This window comes from Tachyglossus aculeatus, chromosome 1 (assembly GCF_015852505.1).
Source record: "Tachyglossus aculeatus isolate mTacAcu1 chromosome 1, mTacAcu1.pri, whole genome shotgun sequence".
Lineage (NCBI taxonomy): Eukaryota > Metazoa > Chordata > Mammalia > Monotremata > Tachyglossidae > Tachyglossus > Tachyglossus aculeatus.
This window is the reverse complement of record NC_052066.1, coordinates 140,314,280-140,335,737: the sequence shown is the minus strand read 5'-3', so window position 1 is coordinate 140,335,737 and position 21,458 is coordinate 140,314,280. Positions and strand designations below refer to the sequence as shown.

The 21,458-nt window shown below is 46.6% G+C and overlaps 1 protein-coding gene across 4 annotated transcripts in view; it reads left to right on the top strand.

Moving 5' to 3' along the window:
- The window catches only part of CDKL4 (cyclin dependent kinase like 4), a 97,703-nt gene that overhangs the window by 52,885 nt on the left and 23,360 nt on the right, over window positions 1–21,458 (top strand). For all 4 annotated transcript variants that reach the window (XM_038751662.1, XM_038751653.1, XM_038751636.1 and 1 more), the window contains exons 6-7: window positions 12,815–13,012; window positions 16,413–16,495. In XM_038751662.1, coding sequence (XP_038607590.1) covers window positions 12,815–13,012; window positions 16,413–16,495 — 281 coding nt within the window. The remainder of the gene's footprint in view (window positions 1–12,814; window positions 13,013–16,412; window positions 16,496–21,458) is intronic.

Below are 21,458 nucleotides of genomic sequence, written 5' to 3'. Positions count from 1 at the left end.
ACGTCTCTATATGTTGCCAACTTGTACTTTCCAAGCGCTTAGTACAGTGCTCTGCACACAGTAAGCGCTCAATAAATACGATTGAATGAATGAAAAAGTCCTCACAACGTGCCAGGGCGTATACTAAGCACTGGGGTAGCTCCAAGCTAATCAGGTTAGATGCAGTCCATGTCCCACAAGTCTTATCCCCACTTTATAAGTGAGGTAACTGAGGTACAGAGAAGTTAAGTGACTTGCCCAAGGTCACACAGCAGGCAAGTGGCAGAGCTGGGATTAGAAATCAGATCCTCTCCCAAACCCATGCTCTTTCCACTTGAAACTGTGTACTGGAATAATATGTGCAACATCTGTTGCACGTTCAAAGACACTTTAATTCTTGGGCAATTCAACACGTTACGTTCAGCGAAAGAGAAAATTCACAGCCTTTAAAAACACTACCTTTCAGAAGTAAATGTATTGTGGCCCAGTCCTTATTACAGTTATTAGGTATATGAAATTGGATATAGTGGAAAAAAAAGAGTCATTCATTTTCCACAAGAAGCAGCGTAGCCTAGTGGAAATAATAATAATAATAATAATGGCATTTATTAAGCATTTACTATGTGCAAAGCACTGTTCTAAGCGCCGGGGAGGTTACAAGGAAATCACAGGTGTGGGAGTTAGGGGACCTAGGTTCTAATCCCGGCTCTGTCACTTGTCTGCTGTGTGACCATGGGCAAGTCATTTCATTTCTCTGGGCCTCAGTTACCTCATCTGGAAAATGGAGATTAAGACCGTGAGCCCCATGTGGGGCATGGACTGTGAGCAACCTGATTAGTTTGCATCTACCCCAGCGCTCAGTACAGTGCCTAGCACATATTACATGCTTGACAAATACTTTGAAAAAATTCTCATTTGTGACCGCTAAGTGTGGGAGAAACAAGAAATAATGTTCTCTCCCAAATCGGGGGTATTAGGGTCCAACGTTCAACGCCTCTGCAAAGGAAGTGCATCAATAAACACGATGAGATGATGCAAATAATCAAGTGGATTTGCTGTTACTAACACCAAGGTGATGGATGCTGTCTCTGCCAGCATGTGATTTTTTTTTGACAGTGGGTACAGTGACCTCTCTGTGGTCTGCTAATCAATCAATCAATCGTATTTATTGAGCGCTTACTGTGTGCAGAGCACTGTACTAAGCGCTTGGGAAGTACAAGTTGGCAACATATAAAGACAGTCCCTACCCAACAGTGGGCTCACAGTCTAAAAGGGGGAGACAGAGAACAAAACCAAACATACTAACAAAATAAAATAAATAGAATAGATATGTACAGGTAAAATAAATAGAGTAGTAAATATGTACAAACATATATACATATATGCTAGTACCACCTCTTTGCTTGTTTTCATGGTTTAGCTGTGCTTCATGAAAGTCTTTATTGTAATCTTTCTCGGTTGGGAGCAACTAACAGTGCTAAGCACTTAGTTTGGTGCTCCGCACACAGTAAGCGCTCAATAAATGCGATTGAATGAATGGACAAACTAACCCAAAAACTCACCTCAGACTAGTCTAATCCTGGCTACGCCCCTTGTCTACTGTGTGACCTTGGGCAAGTCACTTAACCGTGTCCCAGTTTACTTCATCTGTAAAATGAGGATTAAGACTGTGAGCCCTATGTGGGACAGGGACTGCGTCCAACCTGATTAGCTTCTATCCACCCCAGCGCATAGTACCGTGACTGGCACATGTTAAGTAAGTGCTTAACAAATACCGTAAATAATTTTTTTAAAAAGTCCTCAACACACGTGTTTATTTAGGTTTGTGTAGGGCCATGCAAATTAGCATGGATCCAGAGGCAGAGAGAAGGAGAGTGAAAGAAATTAGGCCACAACGAAAAGGAAGCAGGTGGCAAAAGACTTAAAATGAAAGTTGAAAATACGACTCCCGACACCACAGGCTACTCTGTTTTCGAGTATTTGCTTTCACCAGAACATCGCTAAATGGTAGCAGTAGTGGAGGAAAATGTTGTGAGGAAGGTTACAAGGAAAATGTATCACCTTGTAACCTCCCCAGCGCTTAGAACAGTGCTTTGCACAAAGTAAGCGCTTAACAAATACCACCATTATTATTATTATTATTGTGTGTCTGTTAGTAAGCATCTGTGGACTAATAGTAAAACTCTTACTCTACCTCTACTTCTTTTATCCAAATATTAAAAGATGATATTGGAGGTGTTACATAACCATCACAAGAATTACTTTTTTTTTTCCCCAGATTTAGAGGCTATCTGATAGAACGCAACTCTTAAGGGATGTGTTGGAAACCTGGGGAATTTGATTCCTATAGGATCCCAGTAAAAAGCCTGGAGAAATTCAGCCAACTCTGTTGTATTTTACCATCTAGACGAAATGCCCACTGTTGGGTAGGGACCATCTCTATATGTTGCCAACTTGTACTTCCCAAGCGCTTAGTACAGTGCTCTGCACACAGTAAGCGCTCAATAAATACGATTGAATGAATGAATGAAATGCCCAGCAGAGTGCTTTATATAAATAAGCACTCAGTAAATACTATTGATTGAAGTGAGTGACTCGAAGAATCTGCGAAGAGCTAAACTTCCTGAATACTTGGTTTTGTTTCATATACGAAGAACGAGCCACCAGCAGTAAAATTTACCGGTACGTGAATGTGTGGGTGAAAGACCAGTGAAGGACCTACAGTTCTGTCCACAATGTGTGTATCATTCAATGGTATTTATTGAGTGGCTATTAAGTGCAGAGCTCTGTACTAAGCTCTCGGGAGAGTACAATATAACAGAATTAGCAGACGTGTTCCCTGCCCAAAATGTACCTACATTCTAGACAACACAAAGACTGGCCCTTACTATGCTATGGATTTTCATCCATTCATTCGATTGTATTTATTGAGCACTTACTGTGTGGAAAGCACTGTACGAAATGCTTGGAAGAGTTATATAAGAATAAACAAATACATTCCCTGTGCTTTCAATGAGCTTACGGTCTAGAGGAGACAGACATAAAAACAAATAAATAAATGAATAAACTATAGCTATGTACATAGTTGCCATGGGGCTGGTAGTGGGGGGTGAATAGAGAAGCAGCGTGGCTCAGTGGAAAGGGCCCGGGCTTTGGAGTCAGAGGTCATGGGTTCAAATCCCGGCTCCGCCACTTGTCAACTTTGTGACTTTGGGCAAGTCACTTCAGTTCTCTGGGCCTCAGTTACCTCATCTGTAAAATAGGGGTGAAGACTGTGAGCCCCCCGTGGGACAACCTGATCATCTTGTAACCTCCTCAGCGCTTAGAACAGTGCTTTGCATATAGTAAGCGCTTAATAAATGCCATTATTATTATTTTATTATTATGAATAAAGGGAGCATGGCAGGGGAGTGGGAGAAGAGGAAAGGAGGGCTTAGCCAGGGAAGTCCTCTTGTTGTTGTTTGTAGTACATGGTGCCGTTTTTACTTTACCTCCTTGTCTTATGATCTGTCATCAATCAGTGGTATTTATTGAGAACTTACCGTGTGCAGAGCACTGTACTAAGCACTTGGGAGAGTACAGTACAACAGAGTCAGGAGGCATGTTCCCTACCCAGCAGGAGCTTACAGTCTAGAGGGGGAAATAAACATGGAAATAAATTACAGTTATGTACATAAGTGCTCTGGGGCTGAAGGTGGGGTGAGTATCAAAAGCTTAAATGGTAAAGATCAAAGGGGATGGGTGATCCAGAATGGAGAGGGAGTAGGGGAAATGGGGGCTTAGTCAGAGAAGGCCTCTTGGAGGACATGTGATTTTAATAAGGCTTTGCAGGTGGAGAGAGTGGTGGTTTGTTACATATAATAATAATAATGATAGCATTTATTAAGCACTTACTATATGCAAAGCACTGTTCTAAGTGCTGGGGAGGTTAACAATAATAATAATAATAATGATGGCATTTATTAAGCACTTACTATATGCAGAGCACTGTTCTAAGTGCTGGGGAGGTTAACAAGGTGATCAGGTTGTCCCACGGGGGGCTCACAGTCTTCATCCCCATTTTACAGATGAGGTAACTGAGGCCCAGAGACGTTAAGTGACTTGCCCAAAGTCACACCACACAGTGGTGGAGCTGGGATTTGAACCCATGACCTCCGACTCCAAAGCCCGGCCTCTTTCCACTGAGCCACAATGCTTCTCGAAGGGGGAGGGAGTTCCAGGCTCAGAAGGAAGATGTGGGCAACAGGTCGGTGGCGGGATAGGCGAGATTAAGGCACGGTGAGTAGGTTTGGAGTTAGAGGAGGGAAGTATGCGGGCTAGGTTGTGGGAGAAAAATCAGTGAGGTAAAATAGGAAGGGCCAACCTGACTGAGTGCTTTAAAGCCGATGGTAAGTTGTTTCCGTTTGATGCGAAGGTGGGTGGGCAACCACTGGAGGTTCTTGAGGAGTCAGGAGACACGGACTGAACATCCTTTTAGAAAAATGATCCAGTATGGGCTGATGGGGATGACGATAGGAGGCAGGGAGGTCAGCAAGGAGGCTGATGTGGTGGCAGTCAAGGCAGGGTAAGTCCTTGGATCATTCATTCATTCAATCGTATTTACTGAGCACTTACTGTGTGCAGAGCACTGTACTAAGCGCTTGGGAAGTACAAGTTGGCAACATATAGAGACGGTCCCTACCCAACAACGGGCTCACAGTCTAGAAGGGGGACTGTTCTAAGCGCTGGGAAGGTTACCCGATGATCAGGTTGTCCCACGGGGGGCTCCCAGTCTCAATCCCCATTTTACAGATAAGGGAACTGAGGCCCAGAGAAGTGAAGAGACTTGCCGAAAGTCACCCAGCTGAGAAGTGGCGGAGCCAGGATTTGAACCCAGGACCTCCGACTCCAAAGCCCGGGCTCTTTCCAGTGAGCCACGGATCAGCTAGTTGCAGTTTGGGTGGAGAGGAAAAGGTGGAGTTTTGTGAAGGTAGCACCGACAGCATACGGTAAGAGTGACTATATGGGCTGAATGCGAGAGACGAGTTGAAGATAATGCCAGGGTTTCTGGCTTGTGAGACAGGGAGGATGGTGGTGTTGACAGCAGAGACTGGAAAAGCAGAGAAACAAGATAGGTGGGAAGGTGAGTTTTGTTTGGAACAGGCTTGAGTGCGAGGTGTAAAGGAGACATCCAAGTAGAGATGTCCTGAAGGCAGGAAGACGTGCGAGACAGCTCAGAAGGAAAGAGGTAGATTTGGGAATCATCCGCACAGAGATGGTAGTTGAAGCCATGGGAACGGATGAGTTCTTCAAGGAAGTGGGTGTAGATGGAGAATAGAAGGGGGCCCAAAACTGAGTCTCGAGGGACCCCCACAGTTAGGGGCTGGGAGGCAGAGGAGGAGCCCGCCAAAAAGACTGAGAAGGAGCAGCCAGAGAGAGAGGAGGAGAACCAGAAGAGGACAGTGCCACTGAAGCCTATGTTGGATAACCTTTGGATTTGGATGTTGGATACCACTTCCAGGGGATGTTCCATAGTGTCGAAGGCAGCTGAGAGGTTAAGGAGGATTAGGATAGAGTAGAGGCCGTTGGACATTCATTCATTCAATCGTATTGAGCGCTTACTGTGTGCAGAGCGCTGTACTAAGTGCTTGGGAAGTACCAGTCGGCAACTTATAGAGACGGTCCCTACCCGACAGTGGGCTCACAGTCGAGAAGGAGGAGGCCATTGGTGACCTTAGAAGGGGCAGTTTCAGTGGTATTAAGGTCGCGGAACCCAGATTGGAGGAGAAGTGAAAGCAGAAGGCACAGACAACTGGCTTGAGGAGCTTGGAAAGAAATGGTAAGAGGGAGACAGGATGCATCCATTCAATCATATTTATTGAGCACTTACTGTGTGCAGAGCACTGTACTAAGCGCTTGGAAGTACAAGTTGGCAGCATATACAGACGGTCCCTACCCAACAACGGGCTCACAGTCTAGAAGGGGGAGACAGACAACGAAACAAAACATGTGGTCAGGTGTCAAGTCATCAGAATAAATAGAAGTAAAGCTAGATGCACATCCTTGACAAAATAAATAGAATAGTAAATATGGACAAGTAAAATAAACAAAGTAATAAATCTGTACAAACATATATACAGGTGCTGTGGGGAGGGGAAGGATGAGGGAACTGAGGCCCAGAGAAGTGAAGTGAGTTGCCCACTTAGACTGTGAGTCCCATAAGGGACAGACACTGTACCCAACCTAATTAACGTGGAACTACCCAGGGCTTAGAACAGTGTTGGACAGCTGGGAAGAGGATGATAACTGGAGGGATCCATGGGGTCAAGGGAAGGGTTTGTTGGGGTTTTTTTTTAGGATAGGGGAGACATGGGCATGTTTGAAAGCAGTGGGGAAAAAGTAATTGGAAAATAAACAGTTGATCCTTATGAAGTTTCTCCTTGAAGAGAACCACTCCTTTCATGATTGCAGTGGGCATCTTTGACAATTCAGCATTCATTCATTCATTCATATTTATTGAGCACTTACTGTGTGCAGAACACTGTACTAAGCGCTTGGAAAGTACAATTCAGCCATAAAGAGAGACAATCCCTGCCCACACCAGGCAGCACTGTTGGAGACTCTGTTTTACTGTATCTTTAAAACTTTTCCTCTGTCCTCATTCATTCATTCAGTCGTATTTATTGAGTGCTTGCTCTGTGCAGAGCACCGTATTAAGCGCGTGGGAAGTACAACTCCAAACAGCAGCTGTTTGGAAAACCTAGTTACCCATTTTCCTCACGTGTCCTACCCAGTGCATTTGAGTTGAGGTGAACATAACCTCCATACTAGGAGGCTGACTCGATTCTCGAACTTCATTAGTTGTGATCATGCCCTGCCCCTTGATGTTGGGTATAATCAGTAAGTGATGCTGACGGAATTGATTGATTGCCTTTTGCACTCGGATTTGCACTCTTTATTCACCCCTCCCTCAGCTTCACAGCCCTCATTTATTTATTTGTATTGTTGGCTGTCTCCCATTCTAGGATGCTAGCTCGTTGTAGGCAGGGAATATGTCTACCCACTCTGTTATATTGCATTCTCCCAAGGGCTTAGTACAGTGTTCTGCACACAGTTAGTGCTCAACAAATACCGTTGATTAATAATAATAATAATAATGGTATTAAGCGCTTACTATGTGCAAAGCACTGTTCTAAGCGCTGGGGAGGTTACAAGGCGATCAGGTGGTCCCACGGGGGGCTCACAGTTTTCGTCCCCATTTTCCAGAGGAGGGAACTGAGGCTCAGAGAAGTGAAGTGACTTGCCCATAGTCACACAGCTGACACTTGGCAGAGCCGGGATTTGAACCCATGACCTCTGATTCCAAAGCCTGGGCTCTTTCCACTGAGCTGATTGACTAAGTTGTCTGTGGGTCTCATAGCTATACAGAAGGTTGAACAATCAATCAATCGTATTTATTGAGCGCTGTGTGCAGAGCACTGTACTAAGCGCTTGGGAAGTACAAGTTGGCAACATATGGAGACAGTCAACTCTATAGACATTTAGTTTGGTCTGGAACCTAATACTGTGTGTGCATTTTCCATCTGTTTTGACAGTCCTCCAAAGGCTGTGCACACCTTCTTGACTCAGTTTACTACTTCCTTATCTTTGATTACACCCTTAATAAGTGTGCTACCTAGGTGACAGATTTCTGTGGTAATGTTTAGTTCCGAGTGTCATTATAGACTTTTGGTCAAATGTATGGTATCCCTGGTATAGGCTGATCTGGTAGCTTGATTTTCTGTAGCCTTATTGTCAGCCTGTAATTCGGGAAAGTAATTTACAAAAATGTCCATGTCTTCTTGGGAGTGTGCCTCTAGGACACAGTTATCTACATTCAGCAATTCCTAAATGGCTGTCTCTAGATCTTTGGATGATGCTTCTGTTGAGTTGGAAGTGGAAGGGGCGTGGAAGGAAAGTATACTCTAACACAGCCCAGTCTCTTGTTACATCAGTCAATCAATTGAATTTATTGAGCACTTACTCTGTGCAGGGCACTGTACTAAGTGCTTGGGAGAGAACAGTACAGTAGAGTTGGTAGTCCCCCTCTCCATCCCCCACATCTTACCTCCTTCCCTTCCCCACAGCACCTGTATATATGTATATATGTTTGTACATATTTATTACTCTATTTTACTTGTACATATCTGTTCTATTTATTTTATTTTGTTAATATGTTTGGTTTTGTTCTCTGTCTCCCCCTTTTAGACTGTGAGCCCACTGTTGGGTAGGGACTGTCTCTATATGTTGCCAATTTGTACTTCCCAAGCGCTTAGTACAGTGCTCTGCACACAGTAAGCGCTCAATAAATACGATAGATGATGATATGTTCCTTGCTCACATGCAGAGAAGCAGCATGGCGTGGAGAAGCGGCATGGCAGGGTGGGTACAGCACAGGCCAGCGAGTCAGGAGGTCATGGGTTCCAATCCTGCTCTGGCCCTCCTCTGCTGTATGACCTTGGGCAAGTCACTTCACTTCTCTGGGCCTCAGTTCCCTCGTTTGTAAAATGGGGACTGATTTCTCTGAGCCTCCTGGGGGACAGGGACTGTGTCCAACCCAATTTGCTTGTATCCACCCCAGCGCTTTTTTTTTTACAATGATGGCATTTATGAAGCGTTTACTATGTGCAAAGCACTGTTCTAATCACTGAGGAGGTTACAGGGTGATCAGGTGGTCCCACGGGGGGCTCACAATCTTAATCCCCATTTTACAGATGAGGGAACTGAGGTACAGCGCTTAATATAGTGCCTAGCGCAGAGTAAGTGCCTAACAAATACCACAATCATTATTATTATTGTTATCATTATTATGAGCATCCTTCTACAAGACTGCATAGAATAAATCAAAGTGACTGTGTACTCTTACAGGCATTTTGTACAGTTCACTGCACGTAGCAGGGGCTCATTAAGAGTGTGGCCTAGTGGAAAGATCGTGCGCCTGGGAGTCTGAGGACCTGGATTCTAATTCTTACCCCGCCACTGGTTTGCTGTGTGACCTTGGGCAAGTCACTTCACTTCTCTGTGCCTGTTACCTCATCTGTAAAATGGGGATTAAGACTGTGAGCCCCATGTGGTACAAGGACGACGTCCAACCAGATTAGCCTGTGTCTACCCCAGAACTAAGTACAGTGCCTGACACATAGTAAACAATTAACAAATACCCGTAAAAAAAATTATCAAGTGAACAAAGTCAAGCACAGGACACTTTCTTGCTTCACCCCATTGGTGATGGGAATAAATTGGAACGAGTACCCTGGTTATTTGACATAACCACCATGTGCAGCTGCAGTCTCAGAATCTTAATGAACTTTTTAGGGTACTAAGCCATTTCAAGAATCCAGGTCTAATGATTGCATGGCTTAATGGACAGAGCACGGGCCTGGGAATCCAAAGGCCCTGAGTTCTAATCCCGGCTCTGCTGTGTGACCTTGGGCAAGTTGGTTCACTTCTCTGGGCCTCAGCTCCCTCCTCTATAAAATGGGAATTGAAACCGTGAGCCCCATGTGGGACAGGGACTGTGTCCAATCTAATTATCTCATGCTTACAACAATGCTTGACACATAGTAAGCACTTAACAAATACCCTCGCTGATGATAGAATCAAATGAATTTAAAAGGTGGTTGTAAACTGAATAGAGGTTTTGGTGCTGCTCTCTGTACTTTTCTTGTATCTGCCAGGTTGCAGAAATCAGGTCTGTCCCACAGCAATTCCGTACATATCCGAAATTTATTTATCTGTATCAATGTTTGTTTCCTATCAATGTTTGTTACCCCCTCTAGACTTTAAGCTTGTCATGGGCAGGGAATATGTCTGTTATATTCTCCCAAGGGCTTAGTACAGTGCTCTGCACACGGTAAGAGCTCAATAAATACGATTGACTGACTAACTTGTGCCAGGCTGTACTCAAAATCACATTGTGACTTTAGTAGAGTTCAGTTGGCAATATGCCTCAGTAGGCAATCCAGGAAAACTCTGGCTAAGGTTACTGGCCAGGGAGAGTACTGAGGCTCTGCAGATTGCCATGAACCCAAGAACGGGTATACGTTATTAAAAAAAAAAAAAAAGTTATGTCACTCTGTACATGCCATCAAGACATCTGTCACGCGTGAATTGGGCTCCAGCTTCATCCCAGACCAGGAGGGAATCCTGAAGAGATGGCAAGAATATGCCAATATTCTCAACCCACCTACCGTTGAAGATGAGGCACTTAGTACAGTAAAGCACAAGTAAGCGTTCGGTAAATACAATTGAATGAATGAGGCATTACACCGTAATAGAAATCTTCCATCAAGCAGAGACTGCGTTTGTCGGAACTCTTGGGGAAATCACCAGAGCAGTCGGAGCTGTGAAAGTTGGCCAAGCACACGGACCCAGTGGCCTCCCTGCCGGGATCTACAAGCATCAAGGAAACACCCTGGAAAATCACTGATGTAAGCTCTTCCGTAACTTACGGAACACAGAAATTTCAAAGATGCCACCACCATCGTCACCTTCGAGAAGAAAAGATGAAAAAATTATCGAGGCATCCCTAACTGAATCCACAGAAAATCACTCCTGCACTGGCAAAATAATGATTTGCACCTGTTGAAAGTCACTCAAGATGCTTACCAGGAAATCTCTTCGGTTGAGAAAAGGGTGAGGGAGAAATTTGCTCCTCTGCTTCTACTGATGTGGTACTAGTTAGGCAAGCAATATGACAGATGTGAAGAAAGGTGCTCCCATGAGTCACTGAAAGCGAGATGTAACTTATCATGTGACAGGATCAATGCGGTGAGGTCGTCCTCGAATGCCACCGGCCTGCTGTGACCTTGGACTAATCATTTAACTTCTCTGGACCCTAGTTCCCTCCTCTGTAAAAAGGGAATTAAATACCTCTTCACCCTCCTTCTTAAACCATAGCCCCTCTGTGGGATCGGGCATGAGCCTTTGTCTTCACAGTGCTCAGTACAGCGTCCTAAGCTGTGACCTTGGACTAGTCATTTAACTTCTCTGGACCCTAGTTCCCTCCACTGTGAAAAGGGAATTAAATAACTCTTCACCCTCCTTCTTAAACCATAGCCCGTCTGTAGGATTGGGCATGAGCCTTTGTCTCCACAGTGCTCAGTACAGCCGTCCTAAGCTCAGAGTGACTGCTTAACAAATATCACAGCTGTTACTTTCCTGGTGGACCAAAGTGTCCCAGATGGTTAATTTAATTCGAATGCTGAATTCAGTTGCCTGTAATTTGGCTCTGTCTGTCTCCTACCCCTTCACAGGCTTGAATAATAGAAGTAAGGTAAGAGTCTAAAACGGTGCTAATTGTGGTATTGGTAAAGCACTGGGCTAGAGAGTCAGTATAATCAGATCAGATAAAGTCCCTGTTCCACATGGGGTACACAGTCTAAAAGCAAGAATGTTCTTAAATTTGGGAGCAGACTCTCACAGGGACTACTAAGGTAGTCCTCATGAGTGCAGTGGTCTTTATTCAGGTGGCAGGGTCTCTTTCAGCCTGATGTTCTCTGCTTCCCCTAATCATTTTCCCACAGAAACGTTCAGGCCATGTTTCCCCACTCCTCCAGAAATTCCAGGGGTTATCCATCTCTTCCACATCAAACAAAAACTCCTCACCATTGCCTTTAAAGCAGTCGATCACCTTGCCCCCTCCTACCTCACCTACCTACTCTCCTATCACAACCCAGCCATCACAATTCACTCCTCTAATTCCAATCTTAGAGAAGCAGTGTGGCTCAGTGGAAAGAGCCCGGGCTTTGGAGTCAGATGTCATCGGTTCAAACCCCAGCTCCGCCAATTGTCAGCTGTGTGACTTTGGGCAAGTCACTTAACTTCTCTGTGCCTCAGTTACCTCATCTGTAAAATGGGCATTAAGACTGTGAGCCAACCGTGGGACAACCTGATCACCTTGTAACCTCCCCAGCGCTTAGAACAGTGCTTTGCACGTAGTAAGTGCTTAATAAATGCCATTATTATTATTAACCTTCTCACTGTACCTCGATCTCCTCTATCTCACCTTCAGCTCCTCACCCACATCCTGCCTCTAGCCTGGACTGCCTTCCCTCCTCATATCTGGCAGGTAATTACTCTCCCCGCTTTCAAAGCCTTATTGAAGGCACATCTCCTCCAGGAGGCCTTCCCTGACGAAGCCCCCCCCCCGCCTTTCCTCTTCTCCCCCTCCATATCTATAATTTATTTTTATTCATAATGTCTGTCTGCCCATCTAGACTCTAAGCTCATTGTGGGCAGGGAAAATCTGTTGTACTGTACTCTCCCAAGCCCCTCTCAGGGTCACACCTGGGGAGTTTCCAGTCCCCTACCTGTCTCGACTATGGGAGGGAGAGTCAAGCAGAGACATGCCCATTCCATCCCTAGCTTGGCCAGTGGCTGGCGAGTGGAAGGCCATCTGCTACAAGTCAAAACTCACCTGTGCCGGGAAGTGGCGGCGTGGGAGAGAGTCGAGGGCGGAGACTCAGGTTTATTGTGCGGAAGGTGGCAATGGTAAGCCAATTCCGGATTTTGACCAAGAAAACTATACGGATCCACTACCAGAACAATTGCAGATGGAGAATGGGGCGTTCTGGGAGAGATGTGTCCATGGCATCGCTATGTGTCGGACACCACTCGACAGCATAAGACAACAACAATTCTCCCAAGTGCTTTGTACGGTGCTGTGCACTCAGTAAGTGCTCAATAAATACGATAGAATAAATTAAATGATTGCTTCAGGATCACTCAAAGCCTTTAAAAACCTCCTGAGGTTTCCAAAAGTGCCTGATTCATCCTCAGGCCAAACCTGGCTCACTGTCTCGATGCTTCTTTGCAGGTCCGGGAGATGCATATACCGACTACGTGGCCACGAGATGGTACCGGGCCCCCGAGCTTCTGGTGGGAGACACTCAGTATGGCTCCACCGTGGACGTGTGGGCGGTTGGCTGCGTCTTCGCTGAGCTCCTGACGGGGCAGCCGCTCTGGCCTGGGAAATCAGACGTGGACCAGCTCTACCTGATTATCAGAACGCTGGGTATGGACTGCGTTTCAGAGCTGACCGAGTTTCTCACACGGAATGAAAAGCATGAACGTTACTGCCCCGTGTTGGCTTTCGTGGTGGGGGGGGGACCGTTCCGAGCAGTGACCATAACCGAGGGGTTGCGTCTCAGTCAGTCTGGAGAGATGCCTAGATCACTTTTCGGGTAAACTCATTTAGGTATGGAATGGACTTTAGACTGTAAGCTTTTTGTGGGGCGAGAATATGCCCGTTTATTGTGTTGTACTCTCCCAAGTGCTTAGTGCTCTGCACACAGTAAGCGCTCAAAAAAATATGATTGACTACTTCACATGTTTCCAGTATCTGATTAAAGGAGGGGCATTTGAATAATAATAATAATAATGATGATGGCATTTGTTAAGCGCTTACTATGTGCAAAGCACTGTTCTAAGCGCTGGGGGGGGATACAAGGTGATCAGGTTATCCCCCGTGGGGCTCACAGTCTTCATCCCCATTTGACAGATGAGGGAACTGAGGCTCAGAGAAGTGAAGTGACTTGCCCAAGGTCACACAGCAGACATGTGGCGGAGCCGGGATTAGAAACCACGACCTCCGACTCCAAGCTTGGGCTCTTTCCACTGAGCCGCGCTGCTTCTCCTGGCCCTGAATCCGAAGACTCAAGCTCTATCTAAACTAGACAGATGGGACTGGTAGGACATTTTAGCTCCCGGAATTCAGGAATTAGTCTTCTCACTTGCCTAGAAACTTGTGCTCTTCTTGTGCTCCTCTATCCATAGTAATAATCATTATGGTACTTGTTAAGCCCTGACTGTGTGCAAAGCACTCTTCTAAGCACCGGGGTAGATGTAAGCTAATCAGGTTGGACACGGCCAATTAACTTAATTCATTCAATCATATTTATTGAGCGCTTACTGTGTGCAGAGCACTGTACTAAGCCTTATGGGGATTAAGACTGAGAGCCCCATGTGGGACAAGGACTGTGTCCAACCTGATTATCTTGTATCTATCTCAGCTCTTAGAACAGCGCTTGGCACATAGTAAGGGCTTAACAAATACCACAACCATTATTATTAGCTAATGGATTTGCCGTCAGGGCATTGGATCAGTGGGAGCCATTGCTTATGTCTAACAGTAATAACTCTGATGAGGTAACTGAGGCCCAGAGAAGTTAAGTGACTTGCCCAAGGTCACACTGCAGACATGTGGCGGAGCCGGGATTAGAACCCACGTCCACTGACTCCGAGGCCCGGGCTCTTTCCACTAGGCCACACTGCCCTGCTTTACCCTCAGAGCTTTGGGGACGGGAAGTAATAATAATAATAATAATAATAATAATAATAATGATGGCATTTATTAAGCACTTACTATGTGCAAAGCAGTGTTCTAAGCGCTGGGGAGGTTACAAGGTGATCAGGTTGTCCCATGGGGGGCTCACAGTCTTCATCCCCATTTTACAGATGAGGTAACTGAGGCACAGAGAAGTGAAGTGACTTGCCCAAAGTCGCACAGCTGACAATTGGTGGAGCCGGAATTTGAACCCATGACCTCTGACTCCAAAGCCTGGGCTCTTTCCACTGAGCCACGCTGCCTCTTTGAGCTGGAAAGAGCTCAAGGGCGACAGGACATAGCCCCATTTGGCCCGGGGAACAGCAGGCACCCCGTCGTCCTCTGGGTAGCAGGGAGATCATAATAATAACAATAATAATAATAATAATAATGACATTTATTAAGCACTTACTATGTGCAAAGCACTGTTCTAAGCGCTGGGGAGGTTACAAGGTGATCAGGTTGTCCCACAGGGGGCTCATAGTCTTAATCCCCATTTTACAGATGAGGTAACTGAGGCACAGAGAAGTGAAGTGACTTGCCCAAAGTCACACAGCTAAGTGGCAGAGCCGGGATTTGAACCCGTGATCTGGAGCTGCTCTTGCCCCTTAGTTCCCTGGCACCTTCGCAAGCAGCCGTGGGGCCGGGGAAGCTCCTAGGCTTGGCACCAAGTGCTTGCGTGCAATAATCGTGGAAGGGAGATTCTGCAGGGGCAGGAGGCGAGGGCAGTCTCTGTTGGATGCCGGCATAGTCTATTCCCTGGAGAAGAAGATTCGCCACCTCCCCGACGCATGGTAAATGGCAGCAGGGCGGGAAGAAAAAGTGGGAAGTCAGGTCCTTTGCGACTGCAATATCACCCTCCCCCTTTCCATATTAGAAGAACTAGGAATCAATCGAGCAATCATATTTATTGAGCGCTTACTGTGTGCAGAGCCCTGTACTAAGTGCTTGGGAGAGTCCAATAGAAGAGAGTTGGTAGACACGCTCCCTGCCTCCCTCCATGCCGTAGAGAAGCGGCGTAGCTCAGTGGAAAGAGCCCGGGCTTTGGGGTCCGAGGTCATGGGTTCCAGTCCCTGCTCCGCCAATTGTCAGCTGGGCGACTTTGGGCAAGTTACTTCACTTCTCTGGACCTCGGTTCCCTCATCTGGAAAATGGGGATTAAGACTGTGAGCCCCCATGGGACAACCTGATCACCTTGTATCCTCCCCAGTGCTTAGAACAGTGCTTTGCACATAGTAAGCACTTAATAAATTCCATTATTATTATTATTAACAAGCTTACAGTCTAGAAGAATAATGTATTATTTTTCCCTTTTTTCTCCTTTCCCTTTCTCCCTCCTTCCCCCACCCGTTTATTTCCATCGTTCCTTTTCCCTCTTCCCTTCTTGTTTAAAATGTTCAATTAGTTCTTTGCACACAGACTGCTAAGAAGTTTCATTTGTTAGCTCTTCCCCCTCTAGACTGTAAGCTCATTGTGGGCAGGGAATGTGTCCGTTTATTGTTCTGTTGTACTCTCCCAAGCAGCGCTGTGCACACCCCAAGTGCTCAATAAATACGATCGACTGACTGACTTCTTCAGAGAAGCAGCGTGGCTCAGTGGAAAGAGCCTGGGTTTGGGAGTCAGAGGTCGTGGGTTCTAATTCCGGCTCCGCCACCTGTCAGCTCTGGGACTGTGGCCAAGTCACTTCACTTCTCTGGGCCTCAGTTCCCTCATCTGTAAAATGGGGATTAAGACTGTGAGCCCCACTTGGGCTTAGAAAATTGCTTGGCACATAGTGAGTGCTTAACAAGTACCATTATTATTAATGGTACCATTAATGGTATTATTAATGGTACCATTAATTAATGGTATTATTAATGGTACATTGCTTGGTATCACTGTACCTGCTTCTGTCTGGGAAGCACAGGGGTTAGCTATTTTTCTCCCCCAGCATCTAGAATTGTGCTTTTCGTCCAGCCAGCACCCTCCCCGCAAGAACAGAAACAGGTACAGCACTGGGGTTTGTGCCTGGACCCCAGAAATTTCTCCTCTGAAATACGTGAAACGCTGTTCCTGAATATGTCGTAAACAAGCTGTTTTTGTTTTGTAGGAAAACTAATTCCGAGGCATCAGTCCATCTTTCGAAGTAACCATTTCTTCCACGGTGTCAGCATACCGGAACCAGAGGACATGGTAACGGGTGCCAGTTTGGGGGATTGCATTTAATTACTGTTTCAATTCGAGGTGGCGACCGCCCATGTCCTAACATGTCTGTTTTTGTCATTCAAACAGACACTTTAAAAATTCAAGTGATTGGAATGGTGCGCTATGCAAATTCAAATTTCTGACTAGTTAAGATTCTAAACCTACAGTCACTGATAACAATAATGTCTGTCATTTTCCTGAAAAATGTAACTTAATTCTGACCACCCAATAATCATCATAATCCTCAATCGTATTTATTGAGCGCTTACTATGTGCAGAGCACTGTACTAAGCGCTTGGGAAGTACAAATTGGCAACATATAGAGACAGTCCCTACCCAACAGTGGGCTCACAGTCTAAAAGAGAGTGGTATCCATTAAGCATTTACTTTGTCCCGTTCCCTGTGCTAACTCCTGGGTTAGATATTAGCAGATTAGTCATGGATCTGACCGTTTAGGCAAAATTCATTTAGTTCAGTTGAGAAGGGTGCTTTGGAGCTTGTTTTTAAGAGTACTAATTTCAAAGAATGATTATTTTCGAGTATCCCGAGTAGGGCAGGAGCAATCATTCTAGTGTCCGTCTCCAGGGAAAGTCTGTTTATTGTTGTTTTCTCTCAAGCACTTAGTACAGTACTCTGCCCACAGGAAGCCTTCAATAAATATGAATGATGAACTGTAAACTACTTGAGGTCAGGGATCAGGTCTTCTAATTCCACTGAAGTTACCCAAGTGCTTAGTACAGTGTCGCTTAATAAATTACTGATTAATCAGGATCGATGAGAGGAAGAGGATAAAGATTTTCCCTTTCATATGCACCAAAATCAGCAAATATTTGAGAGATTAGTACTCAGCACTGTAGCGTTTGGGAGAGTATAGTACAGTCGGTAGTCATGATCCCTGCCCTCATTCATTTATTCCATCATATTTATTGAGTGCTTACTGTGTGCAGAGCACTGTACTAAGCGCTTGGGAAGAACAAGTTGGCAACATATAGAGACGGTCCCTACCCAACAACGGGCTCACAGTGGTTACATTCTATACAAAGAGTCTAGGTAATCAGTTGTATTTATTGAGTGCCTACTGTATGCAGAGCACTGTACTAAGCGCTTGGGTGGCTCAGTGGAAAAAGCACGGGCTTTGGAGTCAGAGGTCATGGGTTCAAATTCCGACTCCACCAACTGTCAGCTGGGTGACTTTGGGCAAGTCACTTCACTTCTCTGGGCCTCAGTTACCTCATCTGGAAAATGGGGATCAGTCAATCAATCAGTGGTATTTATTGAGTGCTTACTGTGTGCAGAGCACTGTACTGAGTGCTTGGGAAGTCCAAGTTGGCAACATATAGAGACGGTCACTACCCAACAGTCAGTTCACAGTCTAAAAGGGGGAGACAGAGAACAAAACCAAACGTACTAACAAAATAAAATAAATAGAATAGATATGTGCAAGTCAAATAAATAAATAAATAAAGTAATAAATACGTACAAACATATATACATATATACAGGTGCCGTGGGGAAGGGAAGGAGGTAAGATGAGGGGGATGAGGGGGAGAAGCTGCTTCATGAAGCCGAAGCCATCATGAGGCTTGGCTTCATGAAGCCATCAGAAGCAGCGTGGCTCAGTGGGAAAGAGCCCGGGCTTTGGAGTCAGAGGTCATGGGTTCAAATCCCGGCTCTGCCAACTGTCAGCTGTGTAGCTTTGGGCAAGTCACTTCACTTCTCTGGGCCTCAGTTACCTCATCTGGAAAATGGGGATTAAGACTGTGAGCCCCCCGTGGGACAACCTGATCAACTTGTAACCTCCCCAGTGCTTAGAACAGTGCTTTGCACATAGTAAGCGCTTAATAAATGCTATTATTATTATTATTGTTATTATTATTGTTATTATTATTATTATTATTATTATTATTATTATTAGGCCAAAATGAAAGGGTTCTGCTGAAGCAGTAGCAAGCCGAGACTAGACGGCTTCATCTTCACGCCTCCTCAAGATGATTTCTTCCTTTGTCACTGGCAGGCATTGACTGAAAACGTTTGTCTGCGGGGTGGGATGAAACCGATCCAATAACCTGTTTTTACCGCCCAACTCCTCCTCTAAACTCCTTGTGGGCAGGGGTCCCGTCGACCAAATCTGTTGGAGTGGACCCTCCCGAGCGTTTCGTACGGGGCTCTCCACACAGCAAGCGAGCGCTCAGTACATAGCAGGGATCAATCGATAACCATCGCTAGATAAGCAGTATGGCATAGGGACAGGGCACGGGCCTGGGAGTCACAAGGTTTGCTGCCATTTGTCCGCTGCACGGGGACGGGGCACGGGCCTGGGAGTCACAAGGTTTGCTGCCATTTGTAATAATAATAATAATAATGTTGGTATTTGTTAAGCGCTTACTATGTGCAAAGCACTGTTCTAAGCGCCGGGGGGAACACAAGGAGATGAGGTTGTCCCATGTGGGGCTCACAGTCCCAATCCCCATTTTCCAGATGAGGGAACTCAGGCCCAGAGAAGTGAAGTGACTTGCCCAAGGTCACACAGCAGACATGTGGGGGAGGCGGGATTCGAACCCATGACCTCTGACTCCCAAGCCCGCGATCTTTCCACTGAGCCACGCTGCTGCATGGGGACGGGGCACAGGCCTGGGAGTCACGAGGTTTGCTGCCATTTGTCCGCTGCATGGGGACGGGGCACGGGCCTGGGAGTCACAAGGTCTGCTGCCATTTGTCCGCTGCGTGGGGATGCTTAGTACAGTGCTCTGCACATAGTAAGCACTCAATAAATACGATTGATGATTGATGATGGGGACGGGGCACGGGCCTCGGAGTCACAAGGTTTGCTGCATAGGGACAGAGCACGGGCCTGGGAGTCACAAGGTTTGCTGCCATTTGTCCGCTGTATGGGGACGGGGCACGGGCCTGGGAGTCACAAGCTTTGCTGCCATTTGTAATAATAATAATAATGTTGGTATTTGTTAAGCGCTTACTATGTGCAAAGCACTGTTCTAAGCGCAGGGGGGAACACAAGGAGATGAGGTTGTCCCATGTGGGGCTCACAGTCCCAATCCCCATTTTCCAGATGAGGGAACTCAGGCCCAGAGAAGTGAAGTGACTTGCCCAAGGTCACACAGCAGACATGTGGGGGAGGCGGGATTCGAACCCATGACCTCTGACTCCCAAGCCCGCGATCTTTCCACTGAGCCACACTGCTGCATAGGGTTAGGGCACGGGCCTGGGAGTCACGAGGTTTGCTGCCATTTGTCCGCTGCATGGGGACGGGGCACGGGCCTGGGAGTCACAAAGTTTGCTGCCATTTGTCCGCTGCATGGGGACGCTTAGTACAGTGCTCTGCACATAGTAAGCGCTCAATAATTACGATTGATGATGATTGATGATTGATGATGGGGACGGGGCACGGGCCTGGGAGTCACAACGTTTGCTGCATAGGGATAGAGCACGGGCCTGGGAGTCACAAGGTTTGCTGCCATTTGTAATAATAATAATAATAATGTTGGTATTTGTTAAGCGCTTACTATGTGCAAAGCACTGTTCTAAGCGCCAGGGGGAACAAAAGGAGATGAGGGTGTCCCATGTGGGGCTCACAGTCCCAATCCCCATTTTCCAGATGAGGGAACTGAGGCCCAGAGAAGTGAAGTGACTTGCCCAAGGTCACACAGCAGACATGTGGGGGAGGCGGGATTCGAACCCATGACCTCTGACTCCCAAGCCTGCGCTCTTTCCACTGAGCCACGCTGCTGCATAGGGTTAGGGCACAGGCCTGGGAGTCACAAGGTTTGCTGCCATTTGTCCGCTGCATGGGGTTGGGGCACGGGCCTGGGAGTCACAAAGTTTGCTGCCATTTGTCCGCTGCATGGGGACGCTTAGTACAGTGCTCTGCACATAGTAAGCGCTCAATAAATACGATTGTTGATGATTGATGATGGGGACGGGGCACGGGCCTGGGAGTCACAACGTTTGCTGCATAGGGATAGAGCACGGGCCTGGGAGTCACAAGGTTTGCTGCATAGGGACGGGGCATGGGCCTGGTAGTCACGATGTTTGCCGCCATTTGTGATAATAATAATAATAATGTTGGTATTTGTTAAGCACTTACTATGTGCAAAGCACTGTTCTAAGCGCCAGGGGGAACACAAGGAGATGTGGTTGTCCCATGTGGGGCTCACAGTCCCAATCTCCATTTTCCAGATGATTGACCTCAGGCCCAGAAAAGTGAAGTGACTTGCCCAAGGTCACACAGCAGACATGTGGGGGAGGCTGGATTCGAACCCATGACCTCTGACTCCCAAGCCCGCGCTCTTTCCACTGAGCCACGCTGCTGCGTAGGGTTAGGGCACGGGCCTGGGAGTCACGAGGTTTGCTGCCATTTGTCCGCTGCATGGGGTTGGGGCACGGGCCTGGGAGTCACAAAGTTTGCTGCCATTTGTTCGCTGCATGGGGACGCTTAGTACAGTGCTCTGCACATAGTAAGCGCTCAATAAATACGATTGATGATGATTGATGATTGACGATTAATGATGGGGACGGGGCACGGGCCTGGGAGTCACAACGTTTGCTGCATAGGGATAGAGCACGGGCCTGGGAGTCACAAGGTTTGCTGCATAGGGATAGAGCACGGGCCTGGTAGTCACAATGTTTGCTGCCATTTGTAATAATAATGTTGGTATTTGTTAAGTGCTTACTATGTGCAAAGCACTGTTCTAAGCACTGGGGGGAACACAAGGAGATGTGGTTGTCCCATGTGGGGCTCACAGTCCTAATCCCCATTTTCCAGATGAGGGACCTCAGGCCCAGAGAAGTGAAGTGACTTGCCCAAGGTCACACAGCAGACATGTGGGGGAGGCGGGATTCGAACCCATGACCTCTGACTCCCAAGCCCGCGCTCTTTCCACTGAGCCACGCTGCTGCACAGGGTTAGGGCATGGGCCTGGGAGTCACGAGGTTT